General features: G+C 38.6%; 1 protein-coding gene across 5 annotated transcripts in view; it reads right to left on the bottom strand.

Annotated features, from left to right (window-relative positions):
- Positions 1-6,881: 6,881 nt before the first annotated feature.
- The window catches only part of PPP2R5E (protein phosphatase 2 regulatory subunit B'epsilon), a 74,175-nt gene continuing 57,616 nt past the window's right edge, over positions 6,882-23,440 (bottom strand). For 4 of the 5 annotated variants that reach the window (XM_042047817.1, XM_042047816.1, XM_042047818.1 and 1 more), the window contains 9 exons: positions 20,096-20,226; positions 19,952-20,011; positions 19,215-19,323; positions 18,180-18,233; positions 18,031-18,081; positions 17,095-17,214; positions 15,860-15,987; positions 13,968-14,069; positions 6,882-11,362 (listed from right to left, as the gene is read on the bottom strand). In XM_042047817.1, coding sequence (XP_041903751.1) covers positions 11,263-11,362; positions 13,968-14,069; positions 15,860-15,987; positions 17,095-17,214; positions 18,031-18,081; positions 18,180-18,233; positions 19,215-19,323; positions 19,952-20,011; positions 20,096-20,226 — 855 coding nt within the window. In that variant the 3' untranslated portion in view covers positions 6,882-11,262. The remainder of the gene's footprint in view (positions 11,363-13,967; positions 14,070-15,859; positions 15,988-17,094; positions 17,215-18,030; positions 18,082-18,179; positions 18,234-19,214; positions 19,324-19,951; positions 20,012-20,095; positions 20,227-23,440) is intronic. The other variant, XM_042047815.1, reaches the window with a different exon arrangement.

Here is a 23,440-nt window from a genome sequence, read left to right as displayed (position 1 = left end):
GACACTGAATTTTCATACATGTTTAAGAAAGGCTTGGGGTGTTTCATCCAGACATGGTGTTATCCAGAATCTCTCCTCTGCCAAACCTGTTTGGCACATGCAAACAGGAAATTACTGGAGGCACCAAATACAGCTCCCCACTCTTCCTGTTACCCTCTGCTCAGCACTGAAGAGAAGGACAACAACCTCCCTCAACCCCACACAGAGCTCAGCCTAAATAGTCACATACAAGGACAGGTAAAACCATGGAATCATTAAGGTTGGAAAATACTTTTAAGACCATTGAGTCCAGCTGTTAACCCAGCACTGCCAAGCCCACCACTAAACCATGTCCCCAGGTGTCACATCTGGAAATCTTTTAAATACCTCCAGGAATGGTGATTTCATTTTCCCAAGCAGCCTCTGCCAGTGCTTGACCACTGTTTTGGTGAAAGAAATTTTTCCTAATACCCGATCTAAATGTCCTCTGGCACAACTTGAGGTGGGTTCTCTTGTCCTATTCCTTGTTACTTGGGAAAACAGACCGACTCCCACCTGGCTGCAGCTTCCTTTCAGAGAGCTGTAGAGAGTTATGAGGTCTCCCCTGAGTCTCCTTTTCTCCAGGCTGAGCCCCCCCAGGTGCCTCAGCTGCTCCTCACAGGACTTGTGCTCCAGATCCTTCCCCAGCTCTGCTGCCCCTCTCTGGACCTGCTCCAACTCCTCTATGTCTTTCTTGTAGTGAGGGGCCCAAAACTGGACCCAGGACTCAAGGTGAGGCCTTGCCAGTGTCCAGCACAGGGGGACAGTCACTGCCCTGCTCCTGCTGGTCACACTTTTGCTGATACAGGCCAGGTGCCACTGGCCTTTTTGGCCACCTGGGCACACCTGGCTCATGTTCAGCCACTGGTGACCAGCACCCCCAGGCAGTCAGAGCAAGAGATCCACACTGAGTGACATGGCTGAGACAACCATATCCTGATACACTGGGCAGTAGGAGTAAAGTGTTTTCCTGGACATAAGACACATGTGACATGTTCAAAAATGCCTTGCCTCCTTAATTCCTTAAACATCTGATCATCTTTCAAGGCAGATAAATGTTTGAACAGATTTTGACTGGTCTTTTCACCTCACAGCTATAGCTATAAAACTTCATCCCAAACTCACATTTTTCCCCAGTGTGCCCTCTCCTCTCAGGTCTGGGTCAGAGCAGACCACTCCACACAAGCTCCCCTTTTCCATGGTCTGCAAAGTGCTGGTCCACTTCCATTACAGGGTGCCAAAACAGATGGTACACACTTTGTTTCTCAGCATCACAGTGACATTTACTGCAGTCCATACAAAATACCTCTCCTGGACGCATTTGATATTCCCCAAACAAAGAAAGAGAAGTTATACTTCCTACTTTCCACTTTTTTCTAATGTCAAAGAATAGGGGAGCAGTTTCTTTCTCAAGACAGCATGTTTTATGTAATTCATAATAATGGAGAGTCTCAGAGGAGAAAAGTTTTAGCAACACTGGTAATGAAATGACAACTGCACCAGGAAAGGGCAGTTCCCTGCTCCTGAAAGAAAAAAAAATCCTTTCCATTTCCCCAGTAGCAGAATAACATCTTCTGAACAATGCTGCCCTGTTCATAACCAAATTCTTTTGTCGGCAGACATTGTGTCTAGACAGCCTCAGAAAAACTGCCTCACTTAACACCCCAGGGCTGGGGCTCACTGCATGTGCTGAAGTGTTTACCTGGGTGCTCAGGTACTGATCACAAATAATGCAGCAGAGACTTATTCCATTTTTCTCTGGAGCTGATGGGTGTCATTGTAAAACAGGCAGGAAGCACACTGGGATCACACATTCCCTCTGAAGCTCAGATCCATAAAAGCTTTCCAGAGGTCACGCAGATAATGTACACACAATAGTAGATGATATTAATAGGATCAATTTACTGCAGGAAGAGGAAATGAGTCCACATCACCCCTGTTAGTGCTGACCACTTTCCCACACAGACACAGCAGATTTGTCCAATCTCCTCACAGATCTTTATTTTACTTTTGGTGACAGCAGCAGGACTTCCATCATTGAGTCTGGCAGGAAGAGAATTAAGTCCTGCAGTTTACAGAAGAGCTGTACTTAATCTGTCTCGTCGTGTTTCCGTACTTGGAAAAGGCAAGATCTCCATCATTCAAGCTCATATGAGTGCAGTCATGGTTAAAATAATACAATGTTCTTTAAAAAAACCCCAAACCTTATCCATGGATAGAAAAACACCTGATTTATCTTTGGGATTTAAACAAAATCCTCTTCTGCAGAGGGAAAAACTCTATTCTGGAATAACACAAATCTTTTTTCTGCATATCCTCCCCTCCCGGCATCTGATTCTTTGGGAAGTGAAGAACTCAGGGAAGTGTGTTGTGGGATGGAAAGCCTAAGGACTGGGGATCCAATGGAGAGTGGGTGAGGGTTACCCCACAGCCCTCCCTCCCCAGGGAAGGGGGGAAACACGTATGGAGCAGGGATGTCCTCCCTGAATCTCACATTCCCATCCCACTGGCACAGGGATGCCAGAAACCCTTCTCCTCCTCCTCCTCCTCCTCTCACCTTCTCAGTCCTTGTTTTGAAGGCAAAGAGGTAACAGCCCCAGCTCTGGAGAGAGACACTTCCAGAAGGTGAGGCGCTACTTGGAAAACATGCTAGCATGAACGGACTGATGAGGGTAATGGATGGGAATGAGAGAATGTGAACACATGGAAAACAATTCAAGGTTACAGTAAAGGAAAACACGTTCTAGTGATGTGTTTTAGGGAGTTCCTCTGCTGCCAAGTCAGGCAGCACAGAAGGAGACAAGCCAGTGTGGAAGTAAGGTCGTGGAAGTTTAGCTGACTACCAGTATTTCCATAGCAAGCCTGAAATCACTGCTCCTAAGCCTTACCTGTATTTTGCCTACCCTGGCTACTGAAAAAGACTGTTGTGATAGAAATGCTTTCCTTTCATCTGATTTTTCTGTTTCTGGTCAATAAAGGAGTGGGATATAAAACTGAATCCGTTTCTGCTTTGAACTGTCCTGCCACAATGAATGAAAGTTGGCCCAACAGCAACACCATGAAATCAAGCTTACGTTGAAGCAACAGCTTAAGCATTAGAAACCAAGTTTTATTTATTGCTGCAAGATCTGGATTCCATGCCCACACTCCCTGCTGCAATGATGATGCAATCAAAACAGGATATTCTACATCAGTGACTAATAGACAACCAAATTAAAAAAAAAAACCACTATGACATTAAATGGCTTATTTATAGATTCTGTTTACCTAGACAATGAATTCAAGCATATAAATTTAATTATTAGATTTCAAATCCCAGTAATAGATTGGATATTGTCCCATGAAGTTACATACAGCATTCGTATCATGCTAATTATTTTAGAAGGGCTGGTAAATTAGAATAGGAAATGAGAAGCAGTTTAATGATGGTGGATTTAGCAGTGATATAAATTATATAATTATTACTGGAAGGGGAGAGGAAGAGTGTGTGTGTGTATGTGTGTGTGTGTGTCTTTTAACAGTCTAACTTAGTTAATCTCTTTTCCAAGCAACTGAAACCATAGGGTAAAGGGTACATTCTGGGCACACCTGATTCTTGCTGGAAGAAAGTTCTCTTGCACCTGAATGCCGGGGCCCCTTCTCGTTTTGGTCAAGTCTGAAGCACTTGATGCAAACCAAGGGGATCTTTGTTACTAGACTGCATTTGAACTGCTGAGAAAGTCACTAACACACTCCCATTGCAAGAAAACCAGATGAAAACTTCAGGGAAAAAAAGAAGCTGAAAAAGTTGAAAGTTAAGGGACTAAAATTCCATGGGACAAGCGGCCACCTCTGCTCTCCCAAATTCAGATAAAAAACTCCAAGCAAGCAAGAACTCTTGCACGTGCTTGGCCTGTCTAAATTGTATCAGCAGAAGAATGCATAAGGCTTGTGCACATTGTGAGCTTTGGATCTTTGCAGATATTGATCAGAGAGGGATTTTTACAACAGTGCATAGTGAGAGGAGAAGGGGGAATGGCTTCAAACTGGTGCAGGGCAGGGTTAGATGGGGTATTAGGAAGAAATTGTTTATTGTGAGGGTGCTGAGGCCCTGGCACAGGTTGCCCAGAGAAGCTGTGGCTGCCCCATCCCTGGGAGTGTTCAAGGCCAGGTTGGATGGGGCTAGGAACAACCTGGTCTAGTGGAAGGACCTCTAAAAATCTCCCAGTTCTTTAGCTGTCCACGTGGAAAGGCATTTGCTTGGAAAAAGCTGAAATGCCCCCTGGTCTGTAGTTATGTTTTCCTTCTGACAATCTCAACTAGAACAGTACATTTTGCTTAAATTCAGCCCATTCCAAGTCCTCACACTTGTGTTTGCAGAGACTCAGTGCAGCACAGGAGAAAGAGGGGCTGGGGGTACCACACTGCAGTAGGAAATATACTTTCCTTTGTATTCCTGAGTCATTTCTGTCTGGCCAAAACTGATGTTTGAAATGTGCATAACCACTAACCGTGACAATTAGTCTGATGAGTGTCATGGAGAGCAAATAGCAATAATATCCCCTTGTGCTTGTGAAACAGTCTGTGGACTAACAAACTAATTACCACTGTCTGAATTCCACATTTCCCTGCTCCAGAAATCTAGAGCGTCCTTTGCCAAGTTGCAGTTTACTTCAAGATCTGTCACCTGCAGACTTGAACCTGGTGCCTCCAAGATGCCTGAAATGGAAGATTATGTAATGCAGGTGCCCATATTGGTTGGAGACAGTTATATATACAGCGATTTTCCACTCATGCACATCATATCCATTGCCAAATATCTAAAAAAGCAGGGGAGTCGCTGCACAGCCTTTGGGATGACAGACGAGCATAAACTGTAATCCTACTCAGTACACTTTGCAGAATTAATACTAAAACCGAAAACTGAGCTGGATCATTTGTCCAGTTTGCTCACACAGCTCAGCCATGTGTGCTGAAGCAAAAGGCGAAGATTCTAACCTGACCCGAGCCTGCTCAATTCACAAAAGGTTTGCAGGTAACCTCTGCCTTTACTGCTGAAGGGCTGCACAAATCCTCATGCAAACACAAGATCTTTCTTTCCTGGCTCTCAGAGCCACTATGCCCCAGGATCCTCGGCTGGCCAGGGACTCCAGGAATACTCACTGCAGGGTCACTGCTTCCCCTGTCAGGGAAACGCAGAGGCTTCTTACACAAGGGGAAGCTTGCAAAGTAAAAGTTTTGACAAGGCTCAGGTGTTGTGTAGAATATTCCTTTCTCATTCTCTTCTTGGAAGCCCTTCCCAGATCCAGGGATAATGCCAAGTTCCCAGACACTTTCAAGTGTGTATCGAAGTATGAACCACTGTATAAAAATAGACATTTCTTTAAATGCATCTCAAGCTTTTCATCCTTCCCAAGTGACCCCCAACTTCTCACACCTTCAGTGACTTCAAGGGGACTAATACTGAACAGACAAGATGGACAACGGGGGGAAACAAACCCAATCAATCATAAAAATAGTGCAAGATCAAGTTTCTGTATGACCATTTTTCATGTCATGGAAATTCCCAGAAAAGCCTGTGGTCACTGCTCACAGTGGCCTAGTACATTTATTTTCAAGGTATTTACTAACAAATTCAGGATATTTGCTTCAGCTTGTGTTTAATCTTTAAAAAAACCATAGACCATAATTTGAGACCTTGTATCATTTTCCAGTTTAACTCCTGAGCTATTCCTTCACTGTACCTTGAGGCACTAATTAATGCAGCCTTGGGAACAGCCTTTACCTGCACACAAAATTACTTTTGTAGGCTACACACTTGTGGTCTGAGATCCAAACTTAACGCAGGATAAACCAGACATTCTGCTGCTGTATGAGGAACCAAAACATCCCTGAGAAGGAAAGACCAAGATGAAAAATTAGCAAAGCAATTATCCTTACCAAAAGTAGGAAACTAATTTAAGTTTTTAATTCCAATCCTGTAAAGGTTGATTTCCAACTTGCAAGCAAGAAGACAAATCCTACTCTGGAGGCCAATTTACTGCATGTTCTTTTTTTTTCTTAACTCCTTTAGAAAATACTTGCCTTGCAACAAGAAAGTAGAGAGACGTGGAGTTGTTAAGTGGTCTGAATATTGTCTTACAAGTATTTAAAGAGATTTGTGATAATGAGCTCTTCTGACAAAGGCAAGATCCACCACCTTAAAATTTAAGTTGGAAAAAAAAAATGGAAAGAATTAAGGATTAGACTATTGGAGTAACTTATTTTAAAAACGTGGTATTTAAAAATCAGGTGTTTAATAAATATTTTCTCATTTTATTGAAACAACCAGCTCTCCTACACTGCTGCTAAGCCATTCACTGGCAGTGCCCCTTTCCAGGCTCTATCCATGGTTCTCCAGAGGGTTTCCCCCATGCACCATCTTCAGCCTTTCCCTTCGCCTCCAAACTGCAAGGCAGAACAGCACGAGGACTGAAACAGTAGAATGCTGCCATAAAAGAACAAATTCCTTCACCAACTGCAAAGTGTGAGGCTCAGAGGGTTCCTAAAAAACATTGTGTGGCTTTAATGCCTTTCCTGCATCCACTGCTCCTGACCTCCCTCACAGGGGGAGTTATGTGAGGTACAAGGATACTCACCATCATCAGAGGACCTCTGAAAAAAAATTAACTTAATAAAAACCGAGTGTTTACTATGGTAATTCCGGCTGAAATTTAAATTACCACCTCATTGCTTGGTTTTTCTTTTGGTTTTTTTTTTTCTCCAGACAAGAGTCCTTACATTGAATATACACAGATGGGTACCTGATTATTCCAAGCTCACTGTTGAAAAGGCTCGTGAAGTTTACATGGGAGGAGGTGGAAAAAAAAGCCAAGCACCTGGAAAACACTTCATTGCTTCTTTATTTAGATGCACCCACAGTACAGAGCCTCTTGAGCATGTGCAAAAGAGGAAGATTACACATTTATAGCTGGGAGCACCATTGAGTTTGAGTTTCTTTGATACCATTTTTAAGAAAGTAAACTGTTTCCAAAGAATGACATTTGAATCCAAGAGCTTAAGACCTGCTTGTACTTTATCCAGAGGTGGAAGATATTTTTATTATTACTTGGATGTAGAGTAGAAGACATTTTCACAGTCTGGTTGGACCAGTCTTTATATTTTCATATGCACCTTTTAATATATATAAAAAATGTTTCATTTTTCCCCCTTACCCACAAATAGTTAGATGCATCTAAGTTTAAAAACAGTACTGGGACCAGAGCATTCCTATGGGGAAAAACGAACTTTTGCTGCCCTCTCCTGCTTAAACAATGAAATGCTAAAATATTAAGATCTATGGATCTAATGCTAACCTTGAAACAAAAAGCATGACAGGTCATTCACTATACTACAATCAAAAATAGGACAACAAGAAATGTATCAGTACTATTTATATTTGAAAACTCCTCGTGGCTCCATGAGGTTATGAATACAACATATTTACAGCAGGTGATCCAAGTAACAAAAACTCTTAGAGAGGTCGTGATACAAAGTGCACGCTTCTGTGGATGGGAAGCAACACTTGGATAAAAGTTTTCAATCAAAATTAGTTCCATTCTGTTTCAAGATGCTGTTTCATAGACTTCAAAATGGAAAACTGGGCTACATAAAATCTGCTGCACATACCAACTAGGAATAACTAATTCATGGCTCACTCCAGAGCTGCTAAGGGAAGCACATGAGGCAAAATAAAAAAGCCACATGTAAATAAAAACATTCTCCAATCTCGAGCATCGTCACCTTTGTCTTCTTTTAGGGCAACTGCTTTGGGAGAGAGTGGTGTCACACAAATAAGAGAAAAGAGCATCTTTGTTTTCAAAGACAGAACTCAAAGGAAGTTAGGTCGGTTTTACTTGGAGGGAGAAGGATCTCATCTTCCGCACTCCTCACGAAACAGCTTTTTAGAGCTCCTAATCTATTTTCTTTTCCATCGAGTGAGACAGCCTAAGGCTGTACTTACGCACATATAATGTAAGTACAGCTGCTGCATTTCTTACTCAAGCAATTCTTGGCTCCAACACCCTTAATTTTTCCATATATGAGAACAGATAAAAAAATAAATTAAACCCTTTTACTTATGCTAACAAAACCAAGATTAAATTTACTGTAACCCTGCTAGCAAACCCTCCAATAGCATTAGAATACTTTTATTTAAAGCATTCCATCCTTTGGAAAAGAGACAAAAAACACTGGAAAGCCATGAAAGGAAAACAGTAAGGGAGACGTGCAAGATGAAGAAAGCAACGTGTGGTCAATTCAGAGGGTATGAGAGGAACTTTACTTGTACAGTTGTTACATCCCCATGACCCAATGCCCTCGCAGCTCTCTCCTGTGAGCAGACAGCACTCAACCCTTCCCCCTGAGACCAATATGGCCCAGGACACGCAGGACCAACCCAATGCCTGCCGGACGAGCAGTCAAGAACAACATTGACACAAACAAAGGTGGTTTGTGGAACTCAAGAAGCAAACAAAAGTATAATTTATGATACACTGATCACACTTAGGCCCATGGGCTGCCTTCCTCTTCCTTGTGCAGCTCCAGCGGGAGCAGTGGGAGCCCTGCGGGGCTGGACATCGCGCTGGGAGGGCGGCACACGGGGGATCCTGGCAGCAAGTGCTTCTTCAGGTGCAGCACCCAGCCTTTAGAGTCAAGTGACTTCAGAACAACAGCACATCATCTCCTCCTCCTTAAAGGAACATCCCTTCTCAGAAGTGATAAATCATCTGGAAACCTCAGACACTCCCCACTGCCCCCGTGGCAGAGGTAATGAAATATTGCAACCCAGTGGGTTCTCGTCAGTTTTGTATGACCAAGAGCAGAACGACATGGCAAAACCAAAAATAGTTATGAACAAACAACACTCACCTAAACTCTAAGTACAGGACAAGGTGCTTTTTCTAATTTCACATTGTTGTGTTTTACTCCACCAGGTGAAAAACATGAAGTTTTATTCCTCCATTCTTTCTCAGTTTTTCACAATGGAACATAGTCTTTGAGCATGAGTTTGAGTCCACACTCTTGTACTGTGAAATAATCATTTCACACAGAAATCACACTAGCAAGTTGTTGGGGTTTTTTTGTAACAGAAATAAAACACTGTCAAAATCAATGGGCTAAGGGACATGATTTGTTATAAATTTATTTAATCTTCAGTATTTCAGCTTGCACCTTTGCTTCAGCACTTTAAAATAAAATGTTTCAACTATGACAGTAACTGCCTAATTTACATTGCGTCCCAGTCAATGTTCTTAAAAGAAGCTCATATTAATCCCATAAAATCATGTTGTGTTTGGTGTTGCATATGACTAGTTCCACTTTTTTTTTTTTTCCCCCAGAATTAACAGTGTCAAGTTCTTACAAAACCTTGAGTTTACAACATTTGTGTGTGCAGACCCAGGAGTACAAACTGTGACCTGATAATCCTGAAACAGTCAGTAGTCTAGGAGGGAATTCTTTTTTACCTCTTTTCTGTGCCTGAAAACAAGAAAACTTCAAATTCTACTGTATATTTAAATGGTAGGAAGAAAAATATACAAGCTTGTATTTATACTGTATTTCTATCAATGGCAACAGGTCATAAATTCATGTTTGCAACTATCACAAAGACTCATGAACACCAATTCATTTTTATACTGTAAATACTGCTGGATTGATGGTTTAGGATTATCAATTCACCGTTGTCATATGTCTATAACAGTTCAAAAGCATCCTGGAGAAAAATCCTGAAACACATACCTTCCGGTATAGAATAATGCAACTGCATTAGCTAAATATATACTGTACATAAGTCTTATCAGCATTTTACCTACCAAAGATGTAAGATTCCACTTTCAAATACAAAGCAGATAGCCAATAATGTATACTTATAATACAGCCCTCTTCTTTGTTTTTGTATTTTTTTTTCTCTTTTGTTTTAAACAATTTGGTCACAATGCACCTTTGATATAAAAGCATTTTAAACTTTATTATTAATACTCAGAACATTAGGATTTCCAGAATTTTTTTTCAGTAGCATTTGTAGAACCACTTTTGGTAACAAATACAGTAGTTAGGAATGAGCATCCAGATGAGAATGCAGAAGTGTATTATCCAGAATCCTTTCCAGCTAAGACCATAGGGCTGGTACTGTGATGAGTAATAGTACTAGAACCACAAAAACACTAGAGTATGTTTCTTAGAGGCTACATCCTCTTTTGCTGGAACACTTTATAAATACATTTTAAAAAGTAAGGCAACAACTCCAAACTATCCAAACTGCAATCTCAACTCAACTTCCAATTAGACCCATGACCATTGGAGATCAATTTCACGCTTGGGTGGTTTAGCATGTGTCTTTATTCTTCCTAAATGGTCCAGTAAGAACATACTGTAATAATTTAGCCATTAGTGTTTTTAAACCAACTCTGGTACGTCTGTCCAATGCTGCATCACTAATACTGGTTAGGTATTGAAGTCCAGGGTGTTACCACTGCCCGTCTTTTTTCCCAAGGATTGTGGACACTAATTTGGATTTGCAATAAATAGGTGCACAAATCCAAAGCTCCCTTTCCTACTATGTTTATCACCTACTTGTTTTTTAACTCCTAATGTTCAAATTAAGGAAGCACCAGAGACAGCCTGGTACTAAAAAAATGCTCACACCAGTAAACAAAACTTTTATTCAGGACCACTGTTTTTCATGGCCCTGATCTGAATGGACATTCAACTTATGAAGATGTGCAAAAGGAAAAGAAAGTCAAATTACAGTAAAGTTATCCAGAGAAGGAGGATGTTACACAAACTCATAAGGAAATGACAGTCTTTTTTCTCTTTTACTATAAATACACGTAACAGTTTAGCAGAAAGACAAGCTAAATTTTAAGATTGTTCACATTTGAAAGTCGTATTATACTCTCTGCTAACGATAAATAAGGAACAGGTCCTGACAATGGAATCTGACATTGCAATTTTCATCAACAGATCTTTGAAGACTGGTTTTAAAGAAGGGTTAAAACAATGATTATGTTTGCAAAGTTCTGAGAAGTCCATCTGTTGTCCAAACTTTGGATTAAAGTCCTTATTTTTTTCCTTTACTTAGAGACAGGTATATACAGTGCTGTTGTAATAATGAAACAAATGTGAAATCTACTGTAAAGTTGCACAATACAGAAAACTGTTGCTCCATCTTCTACTACATAAATGTGTGACTCCACAGGTTAATAATGCTGTTTTGTTTTTTTGTTAAGTTGGAATTATTCCATCACGTCTAAGACCTCTCTTTAATTCCAAATCCTCCAGTTTTTTCCACAGTTCTTCACGCTCTTTCTCTTTCTTCTTCTCACTGACAGATGAAATAAAACAAAGAGTTAGCAGGAGAGAAGACTGTATAATATTTATGTTAAAAAACATACAGTTGACATTAATTTAGCTGCACTAATTTTCTTGAACACAACTGCAATTTTCCTAACATACTTAATTTTTTTTTATATTTTCTTTTTTTTTCTTTGTTACCTACATAAATATAACTAAACAAAGTAGTATGAGAAGAGCTTAAAATATTAGCTGAGCAAAGTGACAGTGTTCAAAGACATTAATTTGCAATGAGAAATTAAAAAACCCAGTGGACTTTTATTACAGAATTGATCGGTCAAAATTATAAAAATTAACATTTTGGACTAAGTTATTTAATTATTTTTATATTTATTTAAGCATATAAATAATTTTATAAATCACAGCCACTTTCTGGAAAGCATTCCCTGACTCCTTTAGAATCACTGTTTTTACTTACATTGACTGCTGGCTTCCCTATAGCTTAGGCACCAACCAAGGCAAAGTTCAACCTACAAGATGTGTCTTTTGTTCAGTGAGTTACTCTTTTTTCCACACCAAATTCCTGCAAGATCTATGTAGCATTTGCTTTATCAACAGACTTCAGTGGTTGATTTGAGGAAATTAAACAGCAAACCTAACATTTACTTTACCTGCATTGTTTGCTTTCTAAATTTCCTGTCTCTGCCATAGCTTACTGTGAATAAATCTCCTCGATACTGCAAGGCACAAAATGCTTTCAAGTTCTATTACATCACCTTGTAGGTTTAGATGAAATGGAAATCTAACAATGACAGATACACAGATTCTCTGCCAGTCACATTACACAAGTCTTGAAAAGTATTTCAGTGGATTAGAAACATTCCTACACATTTTGCTTCAGTCAAAATGCCAACATCTGGTTCATTTGTTTGGGATTTTGATTTCCCAAGAGGATTTTGAACATGTAAAAAAATACAAACAACTTTCAGATAAATCCCTGAAGAACAGTAAAGAAAAAAAAAATGAGCCTATTGTTACGAGAAAATACTTTAAATACAAAAATAAGTGAAATAGCCTTACGTTTTCAGGCTACTTACCAATATTTATCTTCTAATCACTAGGAAATACATGCCTGCTTACCTAAAGGCCTGTTAGAGGATGATCACCTCACCCCACTTACCTATTTGACCTATCCTAGCCAGTAATATTGAACGTATTTCTCCTCAAGCTTGTAGTGGTATCAAAGCTATCCTTTTGAAGTGTGGTTTTATTAAACGCTAAAAATTTTCTGGAAACAGTAAGGTAAAAAAGTTTATACATTCATGTTTTAAAATTATAAGAAGTAAATAAAAATGGATAAATGGTTAGCACCAGCCTTGGTAGGAAATAATGTCAGCAGGTGCAAAATAAATTCTTCATGCAGTTCAGCCACTAAACCTCCGCCATTATCCAGACATGAGACACACCACTGCAGTGTCTGGTCCTGTTCAGAGCAAAATTCCTCATCTTAAGGGGCAAAGTGCAACCACAAATTGATTTAGGTCACCAAGCTGCCTCAGTGAACAGCTGGATTAGACCATCAGTCCTAAAACTCTCTGCCTTTTCGCTAGGAAACCACATGGTGTTGTCTCAACTGCACTAGAAGTTTGGCACTTATTTATCAATACATATTAAGAATATCTGGCTTAGTTTAAATATATTTCTAAACAAGCCTCTAAAAGTAAAACACCATATTAATGAACTAGCCTGTTATGTGCAGATTTTTTGGGGTTTAGAACAAAGTGGAATGAAAGGCCAGTGTGACTCCAGTCACACAAATCAAATAACTACAACAGCCAAGAGACTTTCAAGGTTGGACTACCTAAAAAACCTCTGCTGACATGCAGTGTCCTTTGCACTGCTTGGGGGAACTGTGAGTCACAGCAAAGGTATGACTTAAATGAAGCTGCAAACTGTTCAAAGGTCCTGAAATTTCCTCCTTTTTTCACCTAATCTTTGCATAAGGTGAAACTTTTGAGAAAAGATGTTGCACTGTAACTGAGAAATAAAGATTAAGGAAAGTAGGAGAAAAGACAAGGAGCCACTGGAGTTGAACTAATGCCTCTATGAGTGGTGTATTTAATGGATCTTGCATGCTGAAAGACTCAGATACAGCAGAACCTCTGAATAAGAACATAAAGGCTGAGAGATGTCTCTTTGCTTTAAGACCACATCCAGCCTACAAACAGCAGTTTGGAAAATCAAATCTTTGGGGTTTCCCTCATGTCTCTTTCCAAACCTCAGTGTAACTTTTTTTTTTTAAAGTCTTTAAGCAAAGTCTTATCTTTAAACCCTTGTTCTTCTTTTATTATTGAAGCTCTTGATACACCTACATCTTTTGGAATGTGGAGTCAAAAAGGAATTGCATGAGGAATGTGGACTCCCAAGCAACGCAATGGATCCTGTATTTAATAAAGGCTAAAGAACAACCTGCACACAATCTCACATCCTGCAGTGGGAAGCCTAACGAGCAGGCAAGGACAAAAATGGGGCAGTGTCTATTATGTGTGAGATTATGCAATTGCACCTGAGTGTAAGGGGAGAACTAAACTGCAGGCTGTATGCACAGCTGGCAAAAAAAAGCTTTAAAAAGTTACCGCTGACGATCTGACTTGTAAGTGGCTGTCAGCTCATCAAACATGGTGCTGTTCATTTCCATAAATGCCTTCAACACATTGTAGACTAAAGCCACAATAGCCCTGTGAAACACGGAAGAAGAAAGAAAGGAATCCATTAGTTTCAGGTGAAATCAAACGTGAAATAAAAATGTCTTCTCTTCCCAGCTTTTCTGTGACCAATTCTGTTCCTGCAAGTATGGTTATGTAAATTCTTTGATTTCAGTGAAACTACTTTTGATTAACATACTTAAAGGTGAGAATCAGCTTTCATGTCCCTGCTTACTACTGAAATGGAGCAGGCCAAAACTCTAAGGTGAAAGGCAACAACAGAAAGCTATTACATATAACTACAGACTCTTCCCTCATGCTGTGGAGCAATTCTGAATGCAACTTCAGAGATTCAAATCATCAACGCTGGCAGAAGGAATAGAATTCAAACACAAAATGAGAGTGATTCATATTTCCTTATGACTCTTCTATGAAGCTGAATATTCAGTGCATCTATGCAAAATACAAAGCTGTATTTCAAGAGTGATTTCCTTGTGCTCATACAGTTCATAACCATTTTCCCTTTCACAGTTCCTGATCCACTACTCTGGCTGCCATATTCAGACCCAGGGCTGCTTAAGAAACAGCTCTTTAGCCAAGAGGCAGTGAATCAACAGTACAAGTGCCAGGAACCTTTGGAGCTAATCCTTACAGCACACAAACTATGTGCCATTTCCCACGCACCCCTGTCTCTCTCATCTCTTTAAATAAACTTTCATTTTTGTTGCCTACGTGAAAAATTTTCTTATAAATATAAAAATTCTTTAAATATCTCCTTTATTTTCGATGCATCTTTGCCTGGTTCGTGTAACAAAATTTCTATGGGTATGAAAACTCTGTGAACTGGGATACTGGAATATTCTCATTACCAGAAGCATCCCATTGCCTAATATAAAAGGTTGGAGACTGGTACTGGAATACTGTGCCATGGAAAGTGCTCCTTTGTGATCAGTGTTAAGTTACAGAAGCTTTCCAGCAGCATTAGATTTGTCCTGTAAGCACACAAACTTGAGAGTTTGACTAGGTACAGAACAAAAAGACCAATGTTTGAAAAGATGAAATATTTTACAGTAAGGTCTCAAAGCAACTGGGACCTGAACATAGCATAGCTCATTAAAAATCCTGTGTTTACTAAATGGTAACCATCTTGAATTAGAAAAACTTTCTAACTAAAATATAGGATATATGTCATCTAACTGTAATAGAATTTTTCATGAAAACAATTAGGTCATTCAGTTTAAAATAAAAATACCTAATTATCAGGATATCACTATAAAGTGACTGCTCAATTATTGTAATAGAGAACAGCTGTATTTAAATAAATTTAGAAAAAACAACCCAACCTAAGAATATACTGATGTCTGTATGTTTCATGAATGTTTAAAAAAATGCCAACACCAAAAGTCTCCCAGAGGTATCAGTCCATGATACAGCCACAAAGTTTATTAATGCCAAGTGATCATCTTCTAGACAATTTACAATCAGAGCCAACCCATTTATAAAAAAAAAATGAGGAGAAACACTTGATGAGCAACATTTTTCCTTCAATAACAATGTAACATTTAATTTCTTCTTGTTTCCAACTTGTGAGAAAGTCTATTTTTATCCCACAAGGTAACCATTTTTGTACACATAACAGTTAATTAAAAACACTGAGACAAACTCAAGTGCAGACTAATATATACTGACATTAACAGAGCTGCACTTGCTCAAAGCAGCTTTGAGCCTGGATCTCTCCCATTCAGATGTTCTTCAGCAGACATTCCCTAAGTTTATCAGTGGGATATCAAATGGTGACATAAAGCATAAATGCACAAACTTACGGATTCCAGTGTTCTTTAGAAATCCTGTAAAGGCTGGAAAACATGATGGGAAGTATAACATTTGAGTTCTCCTCTATCAAACTCATGATGTATTCATTATTCCAATAATACAGCGCTCTTTCAGCCACCTTTGAGTCAAAGAAATAAAATATTAACAGGAATTCAGATACCTGTAATTTTGTGATTTTCTGAAGGAAAAACTAATCACAGAGAAACTTCACAAAGATCAGCTAACAGGAGTCATTACTTTTGGAATTAAACAACTCTAATCAGTAGCATAACACACATTAATGGAACTAAGTTTTTATCCTGTTGTTCTGATCCCACAGCACCCACTCTCTATTTCCTGAGCCATGTGTTATATTGCTCACCAAAAACTGGGTGCAGACACAGCATCAGTGCTGCAGATGGAGAGGGAAAGGGAGAGCAGAGAGACTTCCCATTGCCCCTCTCCCTGAAAATCAGGAAGAGTGCAGTTCTCCTTCCTCTGGTATCCCAGCACTGCTGCAATACCAGAGGAAGGAGACAGGGAAAAGCCCAGCAGCTGGGCTGGATAAGAGAGGAGAAACTTTAGGTGTGGGGAAGGTCCTAAGGACAGTAATAACCCTGGAGAGGAGCTGGGGGGTAGGAAGGAGGATGCTGATCTAAATTATGACAAAAAAGACACAGTCCAAGGAAGAGCTGAAAAGTCACATCTGTCTTTGTGCCAGGACAGATCACCAGGCTTAATATGGAGACACTACAGGCCATGAACTCTATATCCTCTTCAATATCCATTTACATCTCATTCATTCCCCTCCTTCCCATTATACAATGTGATTAAAACAGGCCACAGGTTCTGTCACCTCTAACCAGACACGTGGTTACGTGGTTAGAAGGAAGCAAGTCAGAAAACAAGAACTGCATAATATTGCACCAAAACCACACAGCAAATACATCCTCCATGGTCTATACGGCCAGGACCAGTCACTCACAGTGAGAAGGGCTCAAAGTCTGCCTGGACACATGTTAAGGATCTGTGAGGGGCTCAGAAGGACAAGTTCTGTGCTGTAACCCCAAACACTTCTAACAAGTCTTCAAGGAGCTCAGACTTAACCTTCCACCCCAACATACCCTCTTTGACAGAAGACAAGTATGTAAAAACATAACGTAAAATAATATTTACATTTGGGGGGTGTTATGTTTGAAACTGAAGACTATACATTCCTATCCAAACAATAACCTCTGCCACTGACCTGAAAATGAGGGCTAGAGACACACTTGGCAATTTGTTTAAACAAGGGTTCCTGGATTTTGACAAATTGTGATGGTTCAATTACATCCAAGATTTCCTCCAGCTCTCCTAGGAACATGACCTAAAGACAAAAAAGAAAGCATTGAGTATAAAACCTCCAAATCATCTTGTTCTGCAGAACGCTGGTAACCTTCAAATTCTACTGCTCCAGGGAGAAATGGAAACCTCACTAGCTCAGTAAGACCCTCTCTCAAAAAATGTCCCCTGTTCTACCTTTAGCAGCTTCTCGACTCAGTCCCTTAAAACATTTCTTCAAGTGCTGCTTTTAAAGTGGTTTTTTACAACGAAATTCAGAATTGCACCAGTATATATATCCACGCTGAAAACCTTGTCTCATACAAAGATCTGTCCAAGGCTTAAACTTTAATAACTAAGGAGATTCTCCTAATTTTACTTCATTTTTGAGAGCAATATGCAAAATAACAGTTTTGCTATTCCACAAAACCTCACTAGGGAAACTGATATGCACCTGAAACAAAAATGCACATGTTTAACTGCATCTTTTACATGTTTAGTAGGTAAACACCACAGAAAGTATCTTTCATCCTCACTGGAAAAACACTACCTTCACATATAAATAATTCCAAATCTAACAGTTTTCCAACCTATCCTCATCTGTGTTTACATTCTCCTTTCTAAAAAATTCTCTGCAGAAATACCAGTACTTATTTTGTGAATAGAAACCACAGTTATCAAACTTTTCAAAGTCAAAATTGTTCACAAAAACAGAATTAAAGTATAGAAAAATCATAACAAGAAATAATACCAAGATTCACTTCAGCATGTGCTATCAATGAGGAAATATTTAAAGATTCCCTGCTTATTATGTTCTAGAGCAAAATAACTTTTTTTTTTTAAATACTAGCATATCACTTACCTCTTTCTGACTGCAGGTTTTTGGCCAGAATTTCATTAAACCTCTAATGACCTAAATTAGAAGGAAATAGAAGTTAAATTTTTTACTTTACTCTCAACAGGGTAAACCATTCATAGTGGAAAAAAAAGAAGTATGAAAGAAATATTTACTGGTTCTGTGAGTGAGGGGTCTTTCTCCAGAAACTGTACTATGCAATACGCCAGCTGTAAAGAGGTAAGAATTTAAGAGAACAAAATTAGAACATTTCTATAAAGAAACCACAAAACCCTAATTCTTTGAAAAAGAGACACTTAAGGCAAGATGCTATTCAGCTTTCTCAAACTGCATCAAATTTTAAACTGAGATGCAGTTCGCACTGTGCAAATCCACTCAAAGTTCAGTTTATAAGAAACGACAGAACACTTTACACAAACAATTAGTGACAAAGTAACATATAAAATAAAAATCAGAACAACCTGGAATTCTAAATACAGTCATACAGGCAATGTTTTGAAGCTTCTGCTATTCTCTTTAACTGCGTCTTTTTACTAATTTTATACAGCAAAGTCGTGAGAATTCTTGCAAGATGAGTGGACACAGCTAAAACCTGGAATAACATCTTTAGAAAGCAGAGCTTTATCACCATAAGAAATACTGCACTATCTGAAAATCCGAGAGAAAGGCAACAGGTAGCAGTTATCAGAGGGAAAATTACGTCATGAAAGCTGGAGGTATAAAAAGATGTATGAGAGCATAAATGCAGTATTAAGGAATCTGTGAGGGAGAATATTAAATGCAAAAATGTGGGTATTAGTATTCAGAAGGCTGCCAGGGTGAAGAAGAGCCTTGACAGCACAAGACTAAGGAAACCCAAACATCCTCTTGGGAGAGAGGATGGGAAAGGCACACTTGTGAGAATGAGAAAAGAGTAGAGAGGAAAACCTAGTGAGAGAGTTTAACCACTAAATAAAATTTCCAAAATATTACAGATGTATGTTATGCTTTTAATTATCTCATCAGAAGAGAAGCTAGATATTTATCATACAATGTATATTGAATGAATTTTGAAAAAATCTATTGTATTTTTTTCCACATTTCAGAACTTCCCCCCACTTTTTATGTGCAGGTAATGAAATTCACAAAGCAACCTTAAAAAATATACGTATAATTCTTACTGAGCAAAAAAATATTTCTGTAATTTCTACCTGTGCATGGAAGAGTGATAAACTCCTGACAGTGTGTAAAGGGATCAGCACCTTCACCAGAAACTGTTTATGCTCTGCCTTGAGAGGTAAAGCAAAACCATTGATAATACTGAAAATCAGAAAAGAAATATTTGTTAGTGTCATCATCACAGAAAGCAATACTGAGGTCTGAACAAGCACTTCCTAGATTAAAATATATTTAGCAGTCAGCACCTGTTTACAAATAGCATTTGTAAACAGGTGCTGACTTTGGTCCTGCTGTATATTAGCAGGGCACTACATACCTAGGTAGCAATCCAGCTCCCATTAGAAATAATCACATAAACAGCTGCACAAACCTGTTGCCAAACAGATAAGACCTTGTCTATGTGGTCTGTAAATTCATGTAAGCAAGGTGGTCTTGAGTAATTAACCTACCAAAATTAGATTCACTCAAAACATTCACTCTGCTAAGTGTGCTCAGAAGAAAATAATCCTACAGCATGTAAGGATGAAGTGTGCCATAATTAATGCACTCATACACATAAAATCCATCCAACACTTTGGCTATAACTTGCATACAGTTATATATTCTTGGCAAAGATGTGACAGAGATTTGCACATGGGCTTAAAGATGAGCATGTGCACACATCTGTTTTCAGAATCAGGGATTATCGTAATACTTCTTCTGAATCTGACACTATCCTGACGTGTCCACAAGGGAAGTCGAGTTAGATAATAAATAAAGACCCATTTACCTTCCTAAAATTTCCAACAGTTCAGCTACGCCATTGAAGTGTTCAGTTTCATAAACAAATCTAAAAAAAGAAAAGTTAAATATAAGCGATATATCAGTTTCCTAAAGTGATCGTAAGCAAAAAGCACCTTCTTCCACAACTTACCGTAGAAAAATATTATTAATCTGTTTTCGGATAAATGCTCTAAGACCCAGGAACTTGCCATAAATTCTGTGCAAGACTGTTTTTAGGTAGTCTCGTTCTCGAGGGTCTTCGCTGTCAAACAGCTCCAACAGCTGCGTTTAAAGGAAAAAGAGAACTGAAACAGGAGACATTTGACAAGTACGGCACACAGGCTTCTGTATGAAACTGAATTCATGAAAACTCATGAATGAAAGAATTTGACATCCATGGTACCCAAAGAGTAGATATCCAGTATTAAAAAAAAATCTGCTGGAACCTCAGTACAACATCACAAAACTCAGAATAATAAATTTGTGATTAACTGGTTCCCAAGTGCTTCCTTCTCCCCAAAAATAAACATGATAAGACAGTTTGCTTTTTACAATCCACCATTCCCTGACTCTGCAGAACCAAAAGATCCTCATTTGCTCTAATACTTTGTTCTACAACATTGTGTCAAGGTCACATTTTTCTAATTGCTTGTAATTTATATGATGAGCTCTTAAGCCTTCCCAGTGATTGCATGGCCTTCACACTGTGGAAAGACTCAACAGGGAAGTCCATGCCAGCACTGGATCTGCTGTTACAGGATCTCCACCAATTGACACAAATCAAAAGCATCAGAGGGAATTAATCCTTCACTTTGAACAAAACGGTGATTTCACTATCAATGCCAATTAAAAAAAACAAACCAAAACAATGAACAAAGGAAAAAAACCCAACAACAGAAAACCCACATTTACTAAGTAGCTCTTAAACTGCAAAATAGTTATGTGAGACTCAGTCAAGAGAGGTGTTCCAGTGTCTGGTATTGTACAAAATATATCCCAAACACTGACACCTGAAGCTGCATGAAATGAGCAGCAGGAATATCACCTGCAGATCTTTGTTTTGTTCCCCTTGAATCCTGTGCCACGAAAGATAAGCTTCCCCTTAGCTACCTTCTTCATTTTTTGTGACACCACAACATGGGCTATTCTGGTGGATGGAATAAATTCAGAGGTAAACTTTACTTAAAAGCAAAAAGCCCAACCAACTGCCACAAACATGCAGAAAACAGGGAATTTTAGGTAATTTTTAGTAATTATAAGCAACCCTATCTGTCCTGCATGAAAAAGAAACTAACTGTCAAGCAGTACCTGTCTTGCAGGAGAAATAAAGACAGTTTGTCAAACAGGTCTTACAAATGGGCAAGATGCTGTCAGAAAATCATTACAGGAGTGGCAGAAAACAAGATTATCTTAGGTTCCCAAACAGATAAATTATAAATACCTATTACAAGTAGATATGTCAGTGTATGTATGCTACACCTGATCTCTGTTAAACTGCTACACAACTTTGAGGAGGTGAAAAAGGTAAGAAAAAATATGATTAAAAGTTGTTACACTGTCTGGGATTTTGCTTTCTAACATCCAGGTCTAAGATTGATGCACACATTCTTCCTCATTGTTTTGAACATTTCTGTGGCTTGCAATGAGACCTCACTGTATTTTCCTTGCAGTAAGAATCTGTGGTGGGAATTTCATGAGGCAAGTATGAGGTTTGTCAGCTGCCCTCCAGAGGTTATAAACACATTACTTTGTTCAATTAGTTCTACAGTTAAATAAATAAATAGTCATCTCATCCTTCCCCAAATAGCACATTTCACCCTAAGACAGCAAACAGCTGGAAGCACTTAGGTTTTTCGTTTTCTTACTGGATTGAAAAGTATTTATATTTCCAGTTCTCTTATGCAGATCCTCTCTGAAAACACTGCTAAACTAAGACTCAGTGTCTCATTAAAAAAAAAATAAATAAATAAGACAGTTATTCTGCTATGTCCAATTTGTTATCAGGTTTCAACAGTAAAGTCTTATTTTTATGGATGAGCTGCAAGACTTCTATAATTTATGTTGACTATTCTAAACATACATAGAAAAGGGAAATTAATTTTCCAAAATAGCAACCTACATAACACAGAGACTTGTGGATATATTTGAATTGTATGTCTCTTAGCAACCACTGCCAACCATTTCAAACTGTACATAAGCAGGCTTTAGAGATGAACAGCTACACTGGTAAATACAGTATTTTATTAAAACATACAGCTGAAAGCCAGAAACACAGCTATACTTAAAAAAACAAATGCAAAAAGCAAGTAAACAAGCAAAAAAGTTTGAAAAAAGTCCATTAAAAAAACTGTATCTTTTTAAGTATTTTTTTTCCATAAAGGCATCCTTACTGCCAAGAAACACTTCATTAAAATTTAAAAAAAAAATTTAAAAATCAGTTTTGAGAAAAAGCTGATTCCAAATACTGTCCCACTTGGGCTGTCAGTGTCATGAGACACCAAAATACTTAATTTTCTTAAGTCTCAAATTGCTTTCCTGTGTAAGTGGTCTTAGTTGCAAATACTCAGGAGTTACTCCTGACACACAACAAATAACAGGAAGTAGAAGGCCACCCCAGTTCCTACAGCTCACCACAAAGTATTTACACACATGGAAATATATCTACTTGCTTGTGTGTGTATATATATACATCTCTATATATGGCTGAATAGAACTTTTTATAGAAAAATGGGCATTTTAAATAGACACACTGTGCACAGCGATATAAAAACGTGCATCACCAAACCACATGGCAAGAACATAGGAACCCTTGGAACTCCTTTGACCTCTTAATTGTCGTATCATACATTTTCCTATACGTAGGTTTTAAAATCTCATATTCACCTCTTTCAGTAGATATTATTCTTCCATTTAGTAGATTTAATGAAAACTAGCAGGATTAAAAAAAAAAAAAATTAAGATCCTTGGTTTAGACCTATTCTCCTGTGCCAAACTGACAGTTTTGAAAGTCTTAAAAGGGTGTGAGTGGGATGTTGCCAGTCATGACCAAGTTCAGCAGCACAGAACAGGAGCATCTGAGAATTATTTTTACTAGATTTTGAAGGAGAGCACATGCATTCATCCTGATGCAATCGTGCTCTATCTAATCAAACTAAAACAGGCCTGCAAAAACCTGTCAGGAATGATTTACCATGCATATTCTTTTATCTCCACCAGGTACTGGATGAACACATTGGTGCACCTCCTTGTTCAAATCACTACTGAGATGAACAAAAAGGAAACCACCAGAAGTTTGATCCAGATGAAAAATTCTCTTGTATTTAGGAGGTGGATAAAATAAAAACATAACTATATCCTATTGCTTTCATAGGGTGAAGGTGGTCTTGTGATACTGAGAAGGAAATTGAAGTCCTTTCTTCGAAACTTTGAATGTTAGGAAAGAAATTGCTCTTTTCACTACGTTTTTCAGGTATTCTTCATCCAAACAACATATATT

Source organism: Corvus kubaryi, unplaced genomic scaffold (assembly GCF_017639235.1).
Source record: "Corvus kubaryi isolate FWS band 111438036 unplaced genomic scaffold, C.kubaryi_AGA036_p1.0 66, whole genome shotgun sequence".
Classification (NCBI taxonomy): domain Eukaryota; kingdom Metazoa; phylum Chordata; class Aves; order Passeriformes; family Corvidae; genus Corvus; species Corvus kubaryi.
The sequence above is the reverse complement of the archived record's forward strand: the minus strand, read 5'-3'. Positions and strand labels throughout refer to the sequence as shown.